Source organism: Wolffia australiana, chromosome 8 (assembly GCF_029677425.1).
Source record: "Wolffia australiana isolate 7733 chromosome 8, ASM2967742v1".
In the NCBI taxonomy this organism is placed as follows: Eukaryota; Viridiplantae; Streptophyta; class Magnoliopsida; order Alismatales; family Araceae; genus Wolffia; species Wolffia australiana.
Genome location: NC_135842.1, coordinates 13,999,895 through 14,023,406, shown reverse-complemented (window position 1 = coordinate 14,023,406; position 23,512 = coordinate 13,999,895). Strand labels below are relative to the sequence as shown.

General features: G+C 48.0%; 1 protein-coding gene across 1 annotated transcript in view; it reads left to right on the top strand.

The window, feature by feature from the left end:
- TPR10 (ankyrin repeat family protein) overlaps positions 1–23,512 on the top strand; it is a 41,388-nt gene that overhangs the window by 1,716 nt on the left and 16,160 nt on the right. The window contains exon 4 of the mRNA XM_078579274.1: positions 13,265–13,396. Within this exon, the coding sequence (XP_078435400.1) occupies positions 13,265–13,396 (132 nt within the window). The remainder of the gene's footprint in view (positions 1–13,264; positions 13,397–23,512) is intronic.

Sequence of the window (23,512 nt, the reverse complement as noted above, 5' to 3'; positions counted from 1 at the left end):
ACTCCGGCCTGGCACTTTTGCCATGATGGTCTTCTCGGTGATGTGGCCCGGTCATCCAGCAGCCGTACGCCTCTGCACTCCCCTGGTTCTCGCCGCATTTTGGGGTTGCGGTGCGCATCTCTCTCCGGTGTCTGATCAGTGGACCTGCATCTTTATATCTCTCCAGTCATCTCTGGTCCAGTTCTCAACCTGGGTGCTTGATTCGGGCTACCGTGTGGCGTGTATGGGCTCGCTGGTATGTTGGCGGTTGTGAGTGTGCATAGTCCGTCGCATTTGCTCCTCACGCCGGTGGTGGACGCTCATGTCAGCGTCGTATCGGGCAGTCTTTTGCACATTAGTTCACCCTTGTCCGTGTGGCCCCCCACGCCCCCGACTCGCGAAGCCTGGCCATGCGAACCGCAGCGGCTGCTTGTGTGGGTTGATTGTTCGTCGCGCGAGTGCTTCGCGGTACCTCGTAGCCTCAGCCTCCGGCGTGAGCAGCAGCAGCCGCGGCTCTCGTGGGCTCATCAGCGCTGGAGTCATCCTCGTTTCCACTTTGGACCTTCGCGTTGATGTTTGGGGCCCCACCCACAGGCGCAGCGAGCGGCGCTTTTTATTCCTTTGATTCTCGCTCGACGACCGCACGCACACATACCTACCTACCTTGTGGCGTAAATCTAGTTCCTGCCTCCGTCGGGTATTTCATCTCGCAAACGCACCTTGCCAACCAGCGACATGAGTCCTATTTCGTGACTCCTCATCGTTGGATGGATGGCTCTTATGACTCCCCACACCGTTTCCTATTTCTTGAGGCCCACTGCTCCCTTGCCCTCCTCCATTGTTTCTCCCCACTTGATCGGCCTTCCATTGGCCTTCCTTCCGGTGGGGCTCGCCGGAGCTCTCCTTCCCACCCCCCTCCCCCTTCCGGCGCTTGCCCCCACCTCTACCTTGCCGCCGTACCCCCACGCGGCCGCCCGACACCTCCCTCCCCCCGTCCCCCCCTCCCGTGTGTGTCATGCCACACACATCCTCTTGGCCCTCTCCTCCTCCTCGCGGATTCTTCTCCATTCCCCGTCTCCGGAGTCTCGAGCTCCACTCGCTTCGCTCGCCCACCTTCGACGATCCTCCCCTCTCTCCGATCGATGACAGTTGGGACGGCCTCTTCGCCCGGGCCCCGGAGTGCCCGCACTCTGCACCCGCTCCTCCCCTATATCTCCTCCTATATCTCGACGGCTGAAGTACTTCCTACTTCCCACTTCTCCACTATCGAGACGGACCCCATTCGCGCCCACGCGCCCTGCCATCGCTTCTCCTCATTGGAAGCGGCGATGCGGCGGAGAGATGAGTCCCCGCTCAAGAACCACACTTGGGATTGTTCTCCCCCCTCCCGCAAGCGGCGGTGGGGTGCGCGGATTCACACCAAGAAACATCATGCTGATGGCACCCTCGGCGCTACAAATGCGCGTGGGTGGCCGAGTTCCTCACTCGATCCTGGCGCGGGACGCTCGAGACATTCTCACCAGTTTATGCACTATGCGGGAGATCATCGTCCGCGCCGAGCAGGTAATCGGTGCTTGCGTACCTTAAAGCCCGGGCGGGAAGGATCCACCCGAGTAGTCTGGATCGGCGTGAAGGTGCTACTGACAGCTGATTTGCCGTTTCGATTGTGGTTTATCGCCCCACGACTGGGTACTGCATTTAGCAGCAAGCAGGGACAAGCAACCCCGCCCAGTGCTGAAGCCGAAGTACGGCCTGGCCAGCATGGATGATCACCGAGGCCAATGGATACGCGCATTCTCCGGGCGATCGGCCGGATGTCCTCTCACCAAAGGGACCCTGCCGCCCCGTCACGTGTGCAGTGCTCCAAGCCCTGATGGACCACATCCTTACTCGCAGGGGGGTGTTAGTGTGATGTACTCTCTCTCCTACTCTCCTAGAGGTATAAATACCCTCCTCTAGCCCCTTTGGGTCCTTATGTCATTATCTTCTTTCTCCTCTCCCTCAACCCTTCTAGGGTTTCACACTTCGTGAAGATGTCCGCGGTCTGTTCCAACGTAGGAACATATTGCGGGACTATGTGTCCCTCGTCAATGTTCTGCTTGATGTAATGCCTGGCCACTCGTGCGTGTTTCGTGCGCTCATGTTGGACGGGGTTCTTCGCCATCGCAATGGCTGATTTGCTGTCTGACTGCAAAATCATACCTTTACCGTCATATAAGCGTAGGTCCTTCAGGATGCCTTGGAGCCACATGCCCTCGCAGACTCCCTTCTTCAAGGCTCAAGCTGCTTCCGCACTTGAGAGGAAACTTCCTTTTGCTTCTTGCTGCGCCATGTAACAAGGTTGCCACCGAGGAAGCTGCAGTACCCGGAGGTAGAGCGGCTGTCTTCAAAGGACCCTGCATAATCAGAGTCAGTTTATAAAGTAACACTAGGCTCACCTCCTGTCCGGAAGTACAGTCCCTGTCCAATAGTTCCCTTCAGGTAGGCTAAAATTCTGTCTGCTGCGCCTTGATGAGACTCCCGTGGATCATTCATGAACTGACTCAGGGAGTTAACTGCAAACGCAATATCAGGTCTCGTATGATTGAGGTATAGGAGTTTACCAATGAGCCTTTGAAACGAGGTCCTGTCCACCGGAGCATCCTTCTCATGCTGTTGTGCCTTCAGTTTGAGATTAATGTCGACTGGTGTGGCGGCTGGACGACAGTCCAGCTTACCGGTTTCTTTCAACAAATCTAGAATGTACTTGTGCTGAGACAGTACAATCCCAGTCCCTGAGTATGCCACTTCAATTCCTAAAAAATACGTTAGAAGTCCAAGCGATTTAATATCAAATGACGAAGACAGGTACCTTTCAAGGTTCTGAATTTCTTCGTAATCGTTCCCTGTTATGATTATGTCATCCACATAAACAATTAATATTGCTACCTTACCTTCCTTACCGTGCTTTATGAAAAGTGTATGGTCTCCTTCACTCTGGAAGTATCCTGCTGTCAACATGGCCCGAGAGAACTTACCGAACCATGCTCTGGGGGATTGCTTAAGTCCGTATAGGGACTTTCTGAGGCGGCAGACGTTGTTGGGTTTGTCGCTTACCTGATATCCAGGAGGTTGTGCCATATATACCTCCTCTTCAAGTTCTCCATGTAGGAAAGCATTCTTCACGTCGTACTGGTGTAGTTTCCATTTGTAGATTGCTGCTAGTGCAATCAGAATTCTGACCGTGTTTAGTTTTGCGACCGGGCAAGCGTCTCATTGTAGTCAATCCCATATGATTGCGTATACCCTGGGCCACCAATCTGGCTTTTTGTCTTGCAATTGACCCATCTGAATGGTACTTAACCGTAAAGACCCATCTACAACCTACTACCTTTTTTCCCATAGGGAGAGGGCCTACTTCCCAGGTGCCGTTCTTCTTAAGTGCTTCCATCTCCTCGTCCATTGCCTTTCTCCATTCTAAGGATGTCAGAGCTTCTCTGACGTTCTTTGGGATAGACACAGCTATCATAGCCTGCACAACCTGAGTGTATTCTGGGGAAAAACGACTGTAGGAGACATAGTTGCTTACCGGATAGAGTTTGGTCTTCGTACACTTCCGGGTTCCTTTACTAACCGCAATCGGCCATCCATAGTTGCTTCGGTTTGGTTCTTCTGCTGGTATTTGTTCTTCACTTATGGCGTCGGCTATCGGGCGTGGTCCCTCATTTTCCGTCAAATCCGGCACAGTGCCCTCTTCAAGTTCCTCTGCACTATCCCTATGGGAAAAACAACTAAACTCCATACTTTCGGCATCCCCTTCCTCTGAGTCCAAGTAGTCCCCGGATCTGTCTGTTGTCTCATAAAACATCCTGACCTCGTCGAATCTTACATCTGCAGAGATGTACACTTTCCTTGACTCCGGATGGTAGCACTTATACCCTTTCTGCGTGGTAGAGTAGCCCAAAAATACACACTTTACTGCCCGATGATCCAATTTACCTGCATTGTGGACATAAACATATACAACACAGCCAAATACTTTGGCCGGCAGGTTAGTCTTTAATGTTATGTTAGGAAATTCAGCGGATAATAGGTCGATTGGGGCCTTGAGTCCCAATGTCTTTGACGCTGTCCTATTTATGAGGTGTGTGGCCGTAGCTACTGCCTCAGTCCAGAGATGTTTAGGGCAATTTCCCTGAAATAGGAGTGCCCTGGCCGATGTCATAATATGGCCAATTTTCCTTTCAGCAAGCCCATTTTGCTGAGGAGTATTCACACATGAAGATTGATGAACAATTCCCTTCATTTCCATGTAGTTATTTACTTCTCCACAGAAGTATTCCTTGGCGTTGTCTGATCTCAAACATTTAATCCTTTTCCCAAACTGATTTTGAATCATTTCGCAAAATAACAGAATAATAGATGGTACTTCTGCCTTGGATTTCTTTAGATATACCCATGTATACCTTGTGAAATCATCTACGAAGAGAACAAACCATTTCTGGTGGGATAAACCAGATATGGAGCAGGGGCCCCATACATCACTATGAACACACTCGAAGGCTGAGGAGGCTCTGTGGTTCGTACTGACGTATGGGGATCGTTTGAGTTTCGCGAATTGGCAACTCTCACAAATTAAATTTTCAAAAGGAATTCCTTTAAACATATGAGGATGCAACTGTTTTAAGATATGAAATGAGGGGTGTCCTAGTCTCCTATGAAGAAGGATGACCCGCTCCTCGCTCTGGGCAGTATAGACCATCGACTGCCCTTCTCCTTCCCGTGATTCATCTAGCATGAGAAGACCACCTCTCTGGCTAACAGATGAAATCTTCTGTCCGGTGTCCTTTACACATAAAAAACAGCAGTCAGAATCCAAGGAGAACCGCCACCCGGTATTCTCCACTAGCTGAATTAGAGACAAAAGATTTGCCTTTAATTCAGGAACGTGAAGAACACCCTGCAAGATTTTTCCTTTAATGAGGATTGTTCCTCTTCCTTCTACCCGTAGGACTCTGATACGATGCAGTATCGAAGGTAAAGGAACTGCAGTAAACGTAGACTTACAGATTGATCTTGCTATAGCTCCCCGTATGAGAACACTCCCACGTCGCTTTCGAGCCTCCTCCTTCAAGCTCGCCGGAGAAACCTCTCGCCGAATGCAGCTACGATCTCCCGACCCCCTTGCTCAAGAAAAGCCGAAATGCTTGCACCCCTTCTTGTCCCCGACCTCCTTATTTATACCCATTTATTCCCTACTAACTAACTCAAGAAAGGGGTTATTAGGCCAGCTCAGCTCCCGCTGGCCCAGTTCCCGTCCCTCCACTCCTCTTCCTTCTTTCATAAACTCTTATGGGTATCGTATCATTACCCCCCTCATCAACTATCACCTTGTCCCCAAGGTGAATATCTGGAAACTGATTACGAATGACTGATAAGGGCTCCCATGAAGCATCTTCATCTGGTAATCCTGCCCATTTGATCAAAACTTCTACCACACTATTCCGCTTTCTGGCAGATACAACTTCTGCTGGATATACTGGCCACTCCAAGTTATCAGTAAACGATGGGGGAAGTACTTGAGTTTGCTTGCCCGAGCCCAGAGCCCTCCGGCTTGATATATGAAAAACAGGATGAATAGAGCAGCCTTCAGGCAATTCCAACTTATAGGCTACAGGCCCAACTCTTCCTAAGATTCGAAAAGGGCCAAAATACTTCGGACATAATTTTTCATTTATTCTTTTAGCCAATGATTTCATGCGGTAAGGCCTGATCCGCAGATAAACTCGATCACCAACCTGCAGCTCAAGATCCCTCCTATGGTTGTCAGCTTTACGTTTCATGCTAGACTGAGCGGCTTGTAAATTATGTTGCAGTATTTTCAGGGTATCATCTCTTTCCTTTAGAAGGTTATCTACAGACGCCAGAGGCGACGATGGAGAACCATAGTGTAGCAATTTCGGTGGATCCCGGCCATATACTGCTCTGAAAGGTGTCATTTGGATCGATGAATGGAAGGCTGTGTTATACGAAAATTCAGCCCAATGAAGCCACTGGGACCATGACTTAGGTCGTTCAAATGCAAAACAACGTAAATATGCCTCCAAACATCTGTTCACCACCTCTGTCTGGCCATCTGTTTGAGGATGGTACGATGAACTCATGCGTAATGTGGTGCCTTGTAGGCGGAATAATTCTCTCCATAAACAACTGGTGAAGATTTTATCTCTGTCAGAAACAATGGACGAGGGCATCCCATGCAAGCGCACAATTTCTCTGACAAACAGATCTGCCACTGTAACGGCTGTGAACGGGTGCTTCAATGGTAGGAAGTGACTCAACTTACTCAGTCTGTCAACTATCACCATAATACAATTGAACCCTTTTGATGTGGGTAGCCCTTCAATAAAATCAAGGGATATATCTTCCCAAATTCGTTCTGGAATTGGTAACGGTTGTAACAGCCCCGCCGGTGATAAGGAAGATATCTTGTTAACCTGGCACGTGTGGCACTGGGTGACATAGTTCTTGATGTGGTTCTTCATGCGTGGCCAATAAAGATGTTGCGCAATCCTCTTATATGTTCTTTTGCACCCTGTGTGTCCTCCTGCTGTGGAATCATGATAGGTCTGTAAGATCTTGGGTAGTAGTGATGAATTCTCAGTCAACACTAGTCTGCCTTTATAGAGTAAGATACCATTGTGCAGTTTGAATTTCGAATGTGATAGAGGATTGAGCCTCAAGTCCTTAACCACCTTTTGAAATTTTGGGTCTTGATTGATCTCCTCCTGAATAATGGATTGATCCAGAATTTGTTGGCGGGATATATGCAAGGCTTTGAATTCAGGTATTATCGGAGCTCGAGACAATGCATCTGCTACCACATTACTCTTGCCCGGCTTGTACTAAATCTCAAAATTAAAACCGAGTAGTTTGTAGGCCCACTTGCTATAGGGCTCTTGGATCTGCTTTTGGCTTAACAGATATTTAAGACTGTACTGGTCGGTGCGTAATATGAATGGCATATGCGTCAGGTAGTGACGCCACTTCTGAACTGACAACACAATAGCCATAAGTTCTCGTTCATAGGCTGACTTAACCTGGCTTCTCTTTGGGAGGACCTGGCTGTAGTATGCAACGGGTCGCCCATTCTGTAGGAGTACTGCACCGATACCCACTCCTGATGCGTCTGTTTCAATGACGAAAGGCAAGCTAAAATTTGGCAATGCTAATACTGGTGTGGAGCTCATTGTCTTTTTGAGTAGTTCAAATGCATTCTGTGCCTTTTCATTCCACGCAAATGCATCTTTCTTTAGCAGTGCTGTTAATGGTGCTGCCTTGATAGAATAATCCTGTACGAATCTTCTATAATAACCAGTGAGCCCCAAAAACCCATGCAGTTGTTTGATGTTCTGAGGGACTGGCCAGTTAACATGGCCTCCACCTTTGCCTTGTCAGCCATGACCCCTTGTTGAGATATCCAATGCCCCAAAAACTCTAACTGTTCACACGCCAGTTGACACTTCTTCGGATTGACATGAAGATCATTTTCAGCAAGGACCTGAAAAACTTGTTGTAGATGCCTCTCGTGGTCTTTCAGTGAGTGACTGTAAACCAGGATATCATCGAAAAACACTAGCAGAAATTGTCTGAGATAAGGGTGAAACAGATGATTCATCAGAGATTGGAATGTCGCAGGGGCATTCATCAGCCCAAAAGGCATGACTCTGAATTCATAATGGCCTTCATGGGTTTTAAAAGCAGTCTTCGGATATCTTCTTCTTTCATCCGGATCTGATGGTAGCCTGATTTAAGATCCAACTTGGAGAATATGCTTGCACCATGAAGTTCATCCAGTAATTCTTCTCGACAGGATAGGATACCGATTTGGTACAGTTATCTTGTTTAATGCTCTATAATCTACACAACATCTCCAACCTCCATCCTTCTTTGTGACCAGTAGAACTGGGCTGGCAAAAGGGCTATGCGACGGCCGGATGAAGTCGGCCTGCAAGAGATCACTGCTCAGGTTCTCAATTTCATCCTTCTGCAAATATGGATATCTGTATGGCCTTTGATTGATCGGTTGCGCAGGTAACAGCTGTATGGCGTGATCGGTAGGTCTGGCAGGAGGTAGTGCAGAGAGAGGTTCAAAGACCTTGGAGGACGTTTGTCTCAACTGTGCTTCTAGCGCACTTCCTTGCACCGTCTGAGGTTGACTGATACTCTTCTCGACATGATATAACTCCATCACGAGCAACTGACTTTTCTTCATCTCCTTGTCCACTGAGTTTATATTCATTGATGCCCTGGTCAGACTATGGTCCCCCTTCAAGGTAACCACCTCTTCACCTTTTCTAAATTTGAGGATGTGCCTTTCCCAATGAATATGAGTCCATCCTAACGAGTACAGCCAGGCCATTCCTAGTATCATATCGACCCCTCCCAGATTGAACGGCAAGAAATCACTGATCATTTCAATCCCCTGAAGTGTATATTCAACCCCTACGCATAAGCCCTGGCCCTTGTTTGACTCGCCATTACCCAATGTCACCTCAAACAATACAGAGGAGTCACTTGGGAATCGGAACTCCTTCACAAGTGTTGCACAGAGGAAGTTATGAGAAGCCCCGCTGTCAATTAATACTGTAATTTGTCTACCCCGTAGTTCTCCTTTCAGCTTGATGGATCTTGGATGGGTCCATCCGAGCATCGAATTAAGTGAAACATGGGCTGATAATAATTGTGCCTCCGGCGGAATGTCTCCTTCTTCCCCTTCCACAATGTCTGTCATATCCGGTTCGTCCTTGTCTCTTTCTTCCTCGCTTATGATGAGTATTTGTAAAGTCTTCTTGCATCGATGACCCGGCCCAAAATTTTCACTGCAGTGGTAACACAGGCCCTTCTCACGTCGTCTCTGAAACTCTTCCCCAGTCAACATTAATTTCTTTCTGTATGCTGGTGTTCCCTGGACGGCCTCTGTTTCTTTGAGCTTATTTTGGGTGAGACTCCATTCTCCTGTTCCTTGCTGATACGTAGTGTGAACTTTACTTCCTTGTAGGCGAGATGCTTGGTTGGGGATTCGCCCCCCTTTATGACAATGACTCTCCCACGCTTTCCACAGCGCCACCAGCCTTTTCTCTGTCTTCAGAGCTAGATCCATCAGTCTTCTTAAGCCTAAAAATTCTTCGACATCCATTTCTGTCTGTATTTCTGTTTTCAGCCCCTTGAGGAAAATGTCATACATGATGTCTTCCGGCATTGGTGGCAAATAAACCGACAGTCTTTCAAATTCCTTCTGGTATTCTTTCACCGTCCCCGTTTGCTTGATGTCCATAAACTGATGTTTAATGTTGTCGCCTAATGTATCATCAAATCGCTTCCCGATTTGGATCTTGAAATCGTTGCATCCTGTAAATGCGTAACGATCCGTAGTCCATAGATACCATTGCAATGCTTCACCCTCGAGGTTGGCCATTGCCACATCTATACGATCTTCTTCTAGCACTTCTTGAACTTGGAAAAATCGTTCCATTCCTCTTACCCACCCTTCTACATCATCTCCCCGGAACTTCGGAGCTTCCATCTTGCTCTTGGTTTGTTGCATCTGGATTCTATTCATGTTGTCAGCTTGCTTTTCCTTCCTCGTATCCCCATCCCCTACTGTTTGATCTTTCTCCTTCTTCTTATTTCTCTGGACGGCGTCCCCACTACTTCGTTCTCCAGACGTACTTCCTTGATTCATCATTGCCAGATCTCTCAGTACCTGCCTTAACAGTTCACCATTTTCCTTGGATTCCTCTCTCAGTAATTTCATTTCTTCCCCGATCCTCCTTTGTTCTTCTTTCATCTCGCCCATTTCCACCTCCTTCGCTTCCAACCTCGCTTCCACGTCTTTCAGCGTCATTGGATAGCCAAGACCGCGGCTCTGATACCAATGATACGATGCAGTATCGAAGGTAAAGGAACTGCAGTAAACGTAGACTTACAGATTGATCTTGCTATAGCTCCCCGTATGAGAACACTCCCACGTCGCTTTCGAGCCTCTTCCTTCAAGCTCGCCGGAGAAACCTCTCGCCGAATGCAGCTACGATCTCCCGACCCCCTTGCTCAAGAAAAGCCGAAATGCTTCGTACCCCCCTTCTTGTCCCTGACCTCCTTATTTATACCCATTTATTCCCTACTAACTAACTCAAGAAAGGGGTTATTAGGCCAGCTCAGCTCCCGCTGGCCCACTTCCCATCCCTCCACTCCTCTTCCTTCTTTCATAAACTCTTATGGGTATCGTATCAGACTCCACCATTGGCGGTAAAAACTTTAAGATTCCCCTTCTCAGACTCATAAGTCTGAAATAAGGACCTGTGGGGTGACATGTGATCTGTCGCCCCTGAATCCAACACCCATGATACTGAAATTGATTTAGTATTTGTAAAAGTGGTAAATGCGAAACACTTACCAGACTGCACGAGGGATGTTGAATAAGCTTATTTCCGCTTGAATAAGCTTCTGAATGTCGCTCCCTGATTCCTCCTTCTCGGTGGAGGGTGGTTGGTCGCCTTCGCTGGCCACGTAGGCCTTCTTCTGCTGACCTGGGTTCCAGGTCCCTTTCTTGATCTGCTCCTCTTTCCACGCCAGCCTTCGGCAGTCCCGCTTGATGTGCCCTGGCTTTCTGCAGTACCCACAGATCAGTTCTGAGGTGTTACCTTCCTTTGGAGGGGCTTTGGCTTGCTGAGAAGATGGTGCCACAGGCTGTGGTGGTGCCCCAGGTTGAGACTCCTTTTTCGCTAAGTGAGCAGCAACGGTAGGTTTGGAGGTTTCCCCTCCCTTGCTACCTAATTTCTTCCTGCTTTCTGCTCCTTGGAGCTCTGAAATTGCCTCTGCTAGCGTGGGAAATCTTTCCCGGTGTAGCAGCTGACTTCGGAGGGTCTCGTACTCGGAATTGAGGCCCATCAGAAACTGCAGAGTTCTGAATTTTACTTCACGGAGGTATGAGGGGGAATTTTTATCACCTGTGGGCCACAGGAGATCTAATTCCCGCCAAATCGCCTTCAGCCTGGCCGAATAGGTGGAGATCGTCAGATTTCCCTGCTTTAGCGTCCGCTCTTGCTCGCGGAGATCATAGACCCGAAAATCGCTGTGCATTTCTGCACATGACTTGTTGACTTCTAACCAGAGGTCCCTGACGCCGTCGATCAGAAGGTAGTCATCCTTCTGTTCGTCTTCCATATTCTTCAACATCCAATTCATAATGAGAGCCTCTTCCGACTCCCTTACTTCCCAACCGGCTTCGTCTTCTGACGGAGCTTCTTCAGTCAGGTGTCTCCTAAGGTAGGCTGCCTTGAGAGCCCTCTGTACCATAGTGATCCATTTTTGGTCATTTAGGCCATTGTACTTCATGTCCAGGTCGGGTAGGACAGGCCTTCCCTGGACTGGTGTGGTGAACTGCATGGCGGCAGGGGCTGCTGGGGCAGCAGCTGGAGTTGAGGCAGCTAGGGAAGCAGCTAGGGAAGCCAGCTCTTCAGCCTCCTTTTCTGCTTTGGCTGTGGCTCTGGTTCTGGACTTTCCCATAGAAATTTTTAGAAGAAAAAAAAGTCACAGAAATCAGAACTTCACTAGACCTTCTGGTGGGCTTCAAACAGTGCTTCAGAAATGCCTCGAACAGGGCTTCAAACAGTGCTTCAGGAATGCTTCGAACAGAGCTCTAATGGAGACTTCAATCAGGGCTTCATAGGGCTTCAATCAGGGCTGCACTAGGTTCAGATCAAACCTTGCTCTGATACCATGTGATCAATGGAAAGAGAAAAAAGAAGAGAGAAGAATTTGGGGCAAGAAGGAATTATTTTTATTGCTGAACTGGGCCCCCTTTTATAGAAGAAAAACTTCACTTGTTAGAAAGGGAATATTCCTAAGGAATATTCTCTGTTTCCAACGGTCATATATTTTGAATATATGACTGTTTGAAACAGAGAGGTCCAGCTGCTTTTAAAGCAGCTGGACTCTCCAACGGCTGGGTTTCAGCCGTTGGAGAGTTGGGCCTGACTGTGGTCAGGCCCAACATATATTAGGGCCTACTGGGCCTAATATATGGGCCCTACTGGGCCTACACTAATGGGCCCTTAATGGGCCCTTAGTGGGAAGTTAGGCGGCCCATGTTGGGCCTGAAGTAGTTATTTTTATTAATATCTCCTAGGGTTAGGCTATTACAGAGTACAAGGCCTCGGGCCCATTAGTTAGCTTAAACCCTACTAAGTGTCCTCCATGACCTAACACCTCTCCAAGCTGATTATTGTCAAAGTGATCCACCGATGTAAAGTTGAATGTTAAGTCAGTTAGTGTACTATAAACAGAAAGAAAAGTAGGCTTTCCAGAAAAGGTAATGTATTCTCAGTGGATAACTTTGAGAATAATTAGCTTACCCTTTTGAAACTGATTGTTCTCAAAGTTTTCCACTGAGGTAAATTTGAAATTTAGCTCTGATAATGCACTTCAACTAGATCAAGGGTAGAATTCCCAATCAAGAAAGGTAGTATGCCCTCAGTGGACAACTTTGAGAATAATCAGCTTTCTTTCTCCTTGCAGATTATTCTCAAAATGAGCTTTATTTACAGAAGCTGATTATAATTGCATGTTTAACGCAGCTTTACGTTCTGGTGCCTTGGCCAAATTTGCAAGGTCACCAAATTTTCCGATGTTCTTATAAGGTAGTAACCTACCTGAGGAGAAATATAAACTCACTTCTTCGTATGACATGTGCTGAGTGAACAGCACGTGCCAAGCATCTTCAGATAAATGACCGGAAGATTCAAGTTATATATAAGGATGGGAAATCCAAGACAAGGTTGTGAAAGTCATCTCTTGAAGTAGTTGCTGCAGCTGCTAAACTGGTGCACAGGATATCCTTCCAATCAAGAGGGAGCATTGGCCAATGTGGCATTGCTTCCAAATCTGTATCTTGTTCTTCGCTTCTGACCTATCTTCTCTTTGATCTCTATTTGTTTTAATTCTAACTTGAACTTCGGGAACTACAGTGTCGTAGATTCTACAAAATATCACATTTCCTATTCTTGATACCTCCAGGAGTCGTTTTAAAAAGGATGATACTACCCCTGGTTGTATCAAGAATAGGGAATGGAGGTTTTATCCTTGCTGTCTAACATTACCTCTTTTCACATCAAAGTTCGTTGGCTCAAACTCTGCATGATACGTGAGGGGAACCACCTTTAGCTTTTCTTTGATGATATTCTCTGTAAATGTTTGTACTTGCATGTCATCTGCGTGATCAGATGTGTAACTTTCCAATCTCCAGGTGAGACGCCTCTTATCCATGCATGCCGACAAGAACAACTTGAAACAGTGAGATATCTTCTTGACCGTGGTGCGGATCCTTCTGCCAGCAGTGATCTTGGGGCCACTTCACTGCATCATTCCGCTGGGACAGGTCTACATTAATTCTATATTTTCACTCTGTTTTATTTTAATGCGTAAAAAATTCCATCTGATTTCACCAAAATGTCAAATTTTTAGAAACCATTCTGAATGATCGAAAGATGAGTAAAAATATACGATGAGATTAATGAAGGTGGTGACAGAAAACTCAGGGGCTGGAATAACTAATGATCCTCTATCTTATGCGGTCAATTGAGAAATGTAATATTCTTAAAAAAATGAGAAATGTAAAAGAAAACCTTCGTTATCCACAACTGTGATTTTTACAATCTTCATGTGAAGTGTCTTTTTTTATGAATCATCGTGCTTCATAATTGTCGATTCCATAAGGAGGAGATGCCAGTCGGAAGTGTTTCTGATATAAATCTTCCTAAAGTATACAAAGAAGAAACAAATCATTACTGATTATGAAAAATGACAGTTATTATGGGTATGACAGTTATTGTCGCCACCCATATATACCGTTAGAAGACTGGGCATCAAGACAACATAATCAAGCAACTAAGACATCTGAAGGGACACTAACAAAGCATCTCCTGAAGAACCCAGGGGGGGTGCCCAACAGACACCACCCTTGGATATGTTCGTAGAAGGTGACTGAAGGGGCAGTATAACTGCCTAAATAAGAATAGTATATATATGTGTAGATAAGTGTGTATAGATTATGACAAACACTCGAGGAGAAGAGGGAGTGATTCCTAAGGCTCTTAAGTTAATTCTTAAGGGATTGGGAGACGAGTGATCATCTAGTAGGTCAGATCCAGGAGGAGAGGGTCTGGATACTTGTATCATCAACTCTGATCAATATATTGTACTTTTCTTTCTAGTTTGTTCTTGTCGGAACTTGAATATTTCTGAGAAGACTGTATCAGCTTCCCACCTTGTATTTCTTCTTATTTCCCGTTTTGTATCTTTCTATTTCTTTTTCCTTGTTTGCCCTTTCCTTTTAGTCGTAATCCAATGGGCGCAACAATTTTTTTTCCGATACTTGTGGGTTTACAAGTGGGCGCAACTATATTCTGGCCCACTTGTAAACCCACAAGTATGGAAAGAACTATGAAGAAAGGATTTTATTGTTTTCTCTACAACTTTGTCTCGCCAAAAACCTAGTTCCTGCCAAGCTCACCACCAGCTGGAGAAGAGGCAGATCAAGCCGTTGACATGGAATCAGAGCATTTGGGTTAGTTCTTTGCCTGATCTTACATCTACCTGACTGAAGGTCTCGAAGTCATCAGGACCTCGTGACACGTGGACGTCAACCAGCGTCTGGGATTTCATCTCAACAACTCAGGGTTGACTGTCGAAAGAGGATCGGAGGTTGAAGATGTGGAAGTAGGCTACAGGAATCACTCTACTGCAACACCTACAACTTGGCAACGACCAAGCTTGCTGAAGTTGATGTTGCAGTGAAGATTAGTAGGTTAACTGCAAGGATTGTCCATCCACAAAACCTACGATTTGGCGACACCGGAAACAATACCCCGACCAAGATTGCTGAAGGTTGAAGCCGGAGGAAGATTGCTGTCCGAGATTGCCTAAGATTATGGCATGTTAGATCACACAGTACTAACTTATGGGCCAGAGGCCATGTATATGTAATAGAATAACCCTAGGGGATAATGGAAAACCTAACTGAGAGCAGCTGACTGAGAGGGCCCAATAGAGGCCCAATAAGAGCCCACTAAGGTCCCATTAAGGGTCCAATAGTGGGGAGCCCATTAGGGCTAAGTATTAGGTCCAATAAGGACCTAATATTTACTGGGCCTGATGAACATCAGGCCCAGTCTCCAACGGTCAGGAAACTGACCGTTGGACATCCAGCTGCGAAAAGCAGCTGGATGTAACCTTTCCAACGGACATATTTTTCAAAAATATGACCGTTGGAAAGGCTGTTCTCTCTCTTGTTTAAAGTATATAAAAGGGGGCAATGGTGAAGTAAATAGATGATCCATTTTTTCTGCCCAATCTTCTGTGCATCTTTCTCTCTATCTCTCTCCTCTCCCATCCTCTCTCCCATCACTTACATGGCAGAAATCACATCTTAAGCAGGCCTGAAAGTGGATGGGAAAGAGCAGAGATAGTGACGGAGGTAGCCTTCCCAGTCGTTCCCAAAATTGTGAAGTTTAATGGCTTCAATTTGATGGGTTGGAGCCAATTTGTTGAATTAATCCTGGAAAGGAAAGGGTTAGTTCACCATCTCACCAAGGATGTGGATCCTGTAAACAAGAAAAGAACAATTCTTGATAGCAAATGAAAGAGATTACAGGGTTTTATAGGAAGCCCTAATGGGCTGACTAGAGAGGGCCCTTAATGGGCTAACAAGAGAGAGAAAATAAAGACATGTAGTACTCAGATCAACACTCCCCCTCAAGCTGGAGCGTGGATGTTATCCACACCCAGCTTGGAACAGAGCTCCTCAAACCTAGGGGCATGAAGCCCTTTGGTGAAGATATCTGCAAGCTGTTCAGCGGACGGAACATAAGGCGTGCAAAAATCTCCCGATTCAAGCTTCTCTTTGATGAAATGGCGATCGATCTCGATGTGCTTTATGCGGTCATGCTGAACGGGTCATGAGCAATGCTAATCGCCGATTTGTTGTCGCAGAACAGCTGGACAGGAGAGGAACTGGACACCGTAGCTCACGAAGAAGCTGGGTAATCCAAAGTGCTTCACACAGACCATGCGCAAGGGCACGGAACTCCGCTTCAGCACTCGATCGAGAGACCACTTTCTGCTTCTTGCTCCTCCAAGTAATCAGATTGCCGCCCAAGAAGGTGCAATACCCAGATGTGGACCGACGATCAACCACAAAGCCGGCATAATCTGCATCGGTGTAGTCTTCAAGACGCAGGCCGGTATGGCGACGAAACAATAATCCACGGCCAATGGTGCCCTTCAGGAAACGGAGGAGACGATGAGCAGCATGAAAATGGCTCATGCGAGGAGTCTGCATGAACTGACTCAGAACACCCACTGAATATGCAATGTCCGGGCGAGTGTGGGTGAGATAAAGCAGTTTTCCCACAAGTCTTCTATATGGGCCAGGCTCAGCAAGCTCCTCATCCGCATCGGCACCAAGTCGATGGTTCGCGTGTCGGTGTCGAAGCAGGCTTGGCGTCCTCCTTTCCAAGCTCACAGAGAAGGTCCACCGTATACTTTCTCTGACAAATAAAGATCCCGCTGGAAGAATAGGCCACCTCTATGCCAAGAAAGTACCTCAACGGGCCAAGATGGCGAATAGCAAATTCCGACGAGAGATACATAGCCAGCTCAGTAATGGTCGTCGTATCATCACCCGTAATAATGATGTCATCCACGTACACAAGAAGAATAGCGACTCCCCCTGACGTGGAATGGCGGTGGAAAAGGGTGTAATCACCATTACACTGACGGTATCCACGACGCTGCATGGCCGTCGTGAAACGACCAAACCAGGCACGAGGAGATTGCTTCAAGCCATATAATGCTTTCTTCAGGCGACAGACAACAGACTGCGGAGACGATGGCACTAAGGAAGTGTAGCCAGGAGGTAATGCCATGTAGATCTCCTCAGTCAACTCTCCATGCAGAAAAGCATTCTTCACATCATATTGTTGCAAAATCCAGCCCCGATCCGCAGCAAGGGCCAATAAGATCCGCACAGTATTCAGCTTGGCGACGGGAGCAAAGGTCTCCTGATAATCAATGCCATGTTTCTGAGTGAACCCTTGCGCCACAACCCGGGCTTTGTGGCGCTCAATAGAACCGTCAGAATTATGCTTCACAGCATACACCCAACGGCTAGCCACGAGATGCTTCCCGGCCGGTAGAGGAACCAGATCCCACGTTTCATTGTGAGCAAGAGCCTAAAGTTCTTCCGCCATGGCCTGACGCCAATGCGGAAATGAAAGGGCAATGTCCACCGTCTTGGGAAGGGAAGTGGCATCAAGGGAGGTGAGAAGGGCATGATAAGAGGGTGAGAGGCGATGAGAGGAGATAGATTCCGCCAACGGATAGAGGGGAGAGGAACGGGAAGAGGGCAGCACGGCTAATGAGGAGGTGGCAGGAGGGTGGAGGTTGAGGAGACGGGGCAGCAGGAGACGAAGAAGGAAGCCGAGGCTTGCGGCGAGCAAGGGTAATACCGTGGCGTTTTCAGGCGGGCAGCGACGGATAGGAGGCGGAGGAATCGAAGAAGGTGCAGCAGAAGGGTCGGCGCAGGAGCAGATACTGGAGGAGGCTCCACAGGAGGGACTGAGGCGGCGGCCGGAGGCGGGTCGGGAGGCACAATTGCTGGAGGAGCAACAGGCGGAGACACGTCGGGCGGGGCCGGTGAAGAGGGACGAGGGGCGAGGATGAGGAATTCGAGTGGATCGGAGGGAGATGGGGCGATGAGGGTTCAGGAGAGGAGGCGGAATAGTAGGGAAGCAATTCATCAAATGTGGCATCTTTGGTGACGACGAACCGACGAGAGGGTGGATGATAGCATAAATAGCCTTTTTGGGTGGAAGAATAGCCAACAAACACACACTTGATAGCACGGGGATCCAGTTTATCACGACCAAGTTGGTGGTTGGGCGCATAGCATACACATCCAAATACACGAGGAGTAAGATGAGTTCGAGAGAGAGAGTTGGAAAGGAATGCTGAAGACGGTCAATGGGAGTGGAGTAGTCAAGCACTCGAGATGGAAGGCGATTAAGAAGATGGATGGCGGTGGAGGCGGCTTCCCCCCAAAAATACTTGGGCACATGCATAGGGGAGAGAAGGCTCGGAGTCGTTTCAAAGATGTGACGGAATTTTCGTTCGGCAACGCCATTTTGCGGTGGTGTATAGGGGCAAGAAGTTTCATGGATAATGCCTTTGTCTTGGAAGAAGGTGCTTAACGTGGTGTTAACGTAGTCTTTAGCATTGTCGGAGCGGAAGCGACAAATGGATATAGAGAATTGAGTTTGGATAAGGGAGTAAAATTGAGGAATGACACGAGATATCTCCGATTTGTTCTTCAAGAAATATGCCCACGTGAATCGAGTAGCGTCGTCAATAAAGATGCATAACCACCGAGAACCGGAAGTACTATGAATAGGGGAAGGCCCCCACACATCGGTGTGAATAAGGGAGAATGGGGTCGAAGAATGAGAAGACGAGATAGGATACGTGGTACGATGATGTTTGGCAATTCGACAAGCAGTACAAACAAAACGGTCCACAGAATGGCCTTGAAAGAGTTTAGGAAAGAGACGATAAAGAGTAGCAAAAGAAGGATGGCCGAGACGTCGATGAAGAAGCCACAAACGCTCGTGGGAAGCCGAAAGGGAAACTGCCGCAGCAGCAAAAGCAAGAGAACTCGAACAAGGACGAACAAGATAGAGCCTCTCATGCTCCTCAGCAATGGAAATCGTCCTCCCCGACACCTTATCACGATAAAAACATGAATTAGGAGAGAAGGTAAAGTCTTGTTTCAAGTCGCGAACAAGGCTAGATAGGGAGAGAAGATGATGAGTAAGGCGAGGAACATGAAGAACTTTAGATAGATGCATAGAAGAGGAAAGGGCCACACAACCAATACCCGCCACGGTGAGAAGATCGCCGGAGGCTGTTTTAACTTTGGAGGAGCCAGAAACGGGTGCATAAGTTTGAAAGGCTCGAGGATTTGGGGTCATGTGGGCGGTGGCACCGGAATCAAGAAGCCAAGTGGAAGAGGAAAAATAATGGCCAGGAGGATGTAGGTGTGGGAAGACTGGTGGACATACCTCGTGGGCCAAGGAGCATGAGCCCACGACTGGAGGATCAAGCAAGCGGCGTGACGCTCCATCTCTTCGGAGTGAAGCTAGCGGCGAGGCACTAGTCGGGGAAGACCGTACAGCATAGGCACTTGACCGGGGGCGCGGGCGGGCGGCTGCAACAAGGTTGCTTGGTTGTGCGCGTTTCCGTTGAAGCTTGTAGCCGCGTCTCCTTAGAGTGACCTCGCTTCTTGCAGTAATTGCAAAACAGCGAAGGATCACCCTTTGGAGAATCCTCCGTCCGAGCCGTCGGACCACGTGGCAAAGAGCCGGGTGGTGGAGTCGACGATGGGCGTGCATACGAAGAGGAATGAGCTACAAGTGCCGAAGCCGAGTTCTGGGCCTGCTGAAAGCGGGATTCTTCAACCCGCACACTGTGGAGTGCATCCTTGAAGGTAGGACCAGTCTCCCGATGAATAAGCTGAGCCCGTACAACTTCATATTCCGGGTTCAGTCCCATAAGAAACTGGAAAACCCGAAGTTGAAGAGTATATTGGCGGTCCACCGAATGGGGGTCGGGCGGCATGTAGTAGTCAATTTCATTCCACAACGAAATGAGCTCCGTACTGTACTCCATGATAGACCGGTCCCCTTGACGCAGGTTAGCGGCCCGATGTACCAATTCGTACAGAGTCGCAATGTTGTGCTTCTTGGAGTGGCTCTCAAGTGCTGCTTCCCAGACCGCCCGAGCCGACTCTAGAGACATGAATTCACCTTTAACACTAGGTGAAATACTGTCCAAGAGCCAACGATGAACTACCCCCTCAACGTCCAGCCAGTCATAATACTTGGGATCGGTCCGGGAAGGTCCGTCTTCTAGAAGATGGCGCATGAGACGCCCTTTTAAAGTTATCTGGACGTACTGGCGCCATTGCAGGAGATTGAATCCAGTAAACATACCATCCGGAGGCATCCGAGGCAAAGAGGATGGTCCAGAGGAGGACGACCAATTCCCGGGCTCGAGAGGCACCGCAGATGCATGTGGCGTAGATACCGGCGTCGAGTCTGGCGTAACAGTAGAGGTCTGGGCTTCAACCGGGTTCGTCATGATGAAAGCAGAGTAGACCACAGTCAGAAGGCGCCGGAACGACGAGAAGCCGGGACTGCAGGCGCCGAGACGTCGGGCGCCGGGACGGCGGGAGCCGGGACAGTGGGAGCCGGGACGTCGGGCGCTGGGACGGCGGGACGCCGGACGTCGGGTGCTGGGACGGTGGGAGCCGGGACGGCGGGTGCAGGGACGTCGGGCGCCGGGACGTCGAGCGCCCGGGGCGTCGAGCGCCCGGGACGGCGGCGCTGGGGCAGCGGGCGCCGGGGCGGCGGTCGCCGGGGCAAGCGCCCGGACGTCGGTCGCCGGGCGGCGCGAGCCGGGCAGCGCGAGCCGGGCGGCGCGAGCCGGGAGGGCGCGAGCGAGCGCGCTGGGCCGGGCAGGCGGCGCCGGAGTGGAAGACGCTGGGACGGCGGATGTCAGAACGGCGAGCGCCTAGGAGGCCCGGAGCGAGACGGCGAGAGACCAGAGCGCGAGATCAGGCGGTCGTGAGAACCGCCGAAGATCGGAGCGCAAGGTCGAGCCCAGGAAACCCAGATTAGGGTTAGGGTTAGGGCTCTGATACCATGTAAACAAGAAAAGAACAATTCTTGATAGCAAATGAAAGAGATTACAGGGTTTTATAGGAAGCCCTAATGGGCTGACTAGAGAGGGCCCTTAATGGGCTAACAAGAGAGAGAAAATAAAGACATGTAATACTCAGATCAACAGATCCAAACAGTTCAATGTATAGAACCTGGAAGAAGGAAAATGAAAGTGTCCATGCATGGTTGCTGGGCGGCATGGCGGGCAGCAGATTCCAAAAATACTTGTACCTGAAGAAAGCCAAGGGAATATGGGTTCAACTACATAGAACCAGCGTGAAGAAAAGCCATGCCTGGAAGATCTTCGAATTGGTGACCATGGCCACCACACTCGTACAAGGATATGTCAGTCACTGATTTTGCAGAGGAATTTCAGGTGCCATGTCGGCAAATCGATCGATCATCTTAGGCCTATCAAGAACCCATAAGAATGAAAATCTACACTACAGGATCATATGTTTAGTTCCTTATGACCTAAACAGAGAGTATGAGGGATTCCAAAGCCAAATCCTGAACTGAGAGCGTGTTCCAGACTTGGAAGAAGCAATTTAACTGGTACTGGATAAAGAAAGGCGCAGGACTTACGGGAATGACAAAGAAGATGCTGGGTCAGGACTCATGTCTAAAGCTAAATCACAGAAAAACTTGACAGATGGACACAAAGACACAGCCGCAAACACCCAGAATAGGCATGGGAGAAGAAGGTAGGGACCAGAAGGCTCCAGGGGTTAAATCTCAATACAGATCCAACCAACATCCCTTTTATTGCAAAAAAGGGAATCACACCAAAGACGCCTGCTGGGTCCTCCATGGGCAATCCCCCAAACAAACACAGGCCTATGTCATTGACTCTAGAGAAGGCTACTTGTGTGCAGGAGGAGCACGAGGAAATCAGCCTCCCAAAGTCACTGCAGAATATTATATCCACCTGGAGAAGAGTTTGAAAAACTCAAGACCATGATAATCTCCACATTCATGGCAAGAACAGGTGAGCTACCTCCTTAGCCTAATCATATATCTGATTGGATCATCGATACCAGTGCACATACAACATGTCTCCCTACTGTTCTAAATTTTTTAATGACAACCCTTCCAAAGGAGATAGACAAGTATTTACGGAAGGAGGGGAGAGTTTACCTGTCACTGGTACCAGATTTGTGAAAATATCTGGCCTGAGTCTTATTAAGCACGTCCCACATGTACCTGGTCCCAAGGCGCAGCTCATATCTTCACAGAAATTTGTTAAAGATTTGAATCTTGTTTTTTCTGTGGCTCCTTATTGTTTTTTTTATGATTAGGCAAAGAACCAGATGACTTCAACTTTTAAGGTGAAAAATGGCCTCGTGAATGTGAGTGATGTGGACGGTGATGGTTAGACTACTTTTTATGCTGCAAGAGACAGAGTGGAGTAGACAAGTGGAGCAAATCAATCTGGTGCATTATAGACTTGGACATCCTTCATTTGAAATTTTGAGACTCATGTTTCCTATGTTTTTCAAAGGTGTTTATGTTCTAATCTTGGTTGTGAACTGAAGAAATCTCTTTATGAACTTAAGCAGTCTTCTGGAGCATGGTTGGGAAGTTCTCATGCAGCATGAAGATTATGGGCCACTCATTCTGAAACACTCCAATTCTGGCAAGGTCTCAATCTTGTTGGTACATGTAGATCATATTGTGATGATGAGGTTGGGAACTATACTTTTAGTGTCAAATTGTCTGCGACATTTGAGATTAAGCCCCTTAGAAGATTAGATATTTCCTGGGGATTGAAGTAGCTTACTCTCCCCTGGGAATATTCATATCACAACATAAATATATCCTTGGTCTCCTGGAAGAAACCAAGATGAGTGGGTGTAGACCATGGCCTGTGCCCATTGACCCACACATGATCACCTGGGGGAGCAAGAATTAGGGGATAATCTCCTTATCGAGTGCTGAAGCTACGTTCAGAATGGGGGCCGAGAAAATTGGAGTCTGTTAAGTCACAAGCATCCTGCAGGAACTTAATGTGGATCTGGAAAGGTCAAGGACTCTGTATTGTGTCATTAAGTCAGCAACCAACATAGTGCATAATCTGGTGCAGCATGATGGGAATGTTGCGGTTGATCGTCACTTGATCAGAGAGAAAATTCACCGGGAGTCTGTCCAGTCTAGCCAGAAGGTGGAAGATGTACTCAATGAGGGCTCTCCGGAATTTGCATTCTGCAGACTGGTGAACAAGCTGGGCATTAGATGCATCCATGCACCAATGGCAGGGGGGGATGTCAACCTGCTGTGGTTAATAACTGCTTTTGAATTAGTTCCTATGTAGACCCCTATGTGGTCCATTATATTTAGTCCATAGGGGGCCACCTCCCTTGCTTCTTTAAGATGATATCTTTGTGGGCTGTGAGATATTAGGCCTCTAGACAAGTGTATAAAGTGAGACTACTCATTTCGATTAGTTATACTTTGTAGATTTTGGTTTGTGACTATTGTTTTTCTTATGAAAAGTTGATTTGTGTGTATTGTATCCTTTCCACTAGGACATGATAGGTGCCCCAAATTCCACTTTGGCTGTAATGGGTAAAAATTGCTGACTGTTTCCAGCTAAATCACAACGCAAATTGCTTCTTCAAGGCACAAGACCTTTTTTGTGTTGATAATCTGACTTATGATCCTTAAGATTGTCAAATCTTGGATGATCTGGGAGGGAGGGAGGGAGAGTGTTAGAGTCCTGA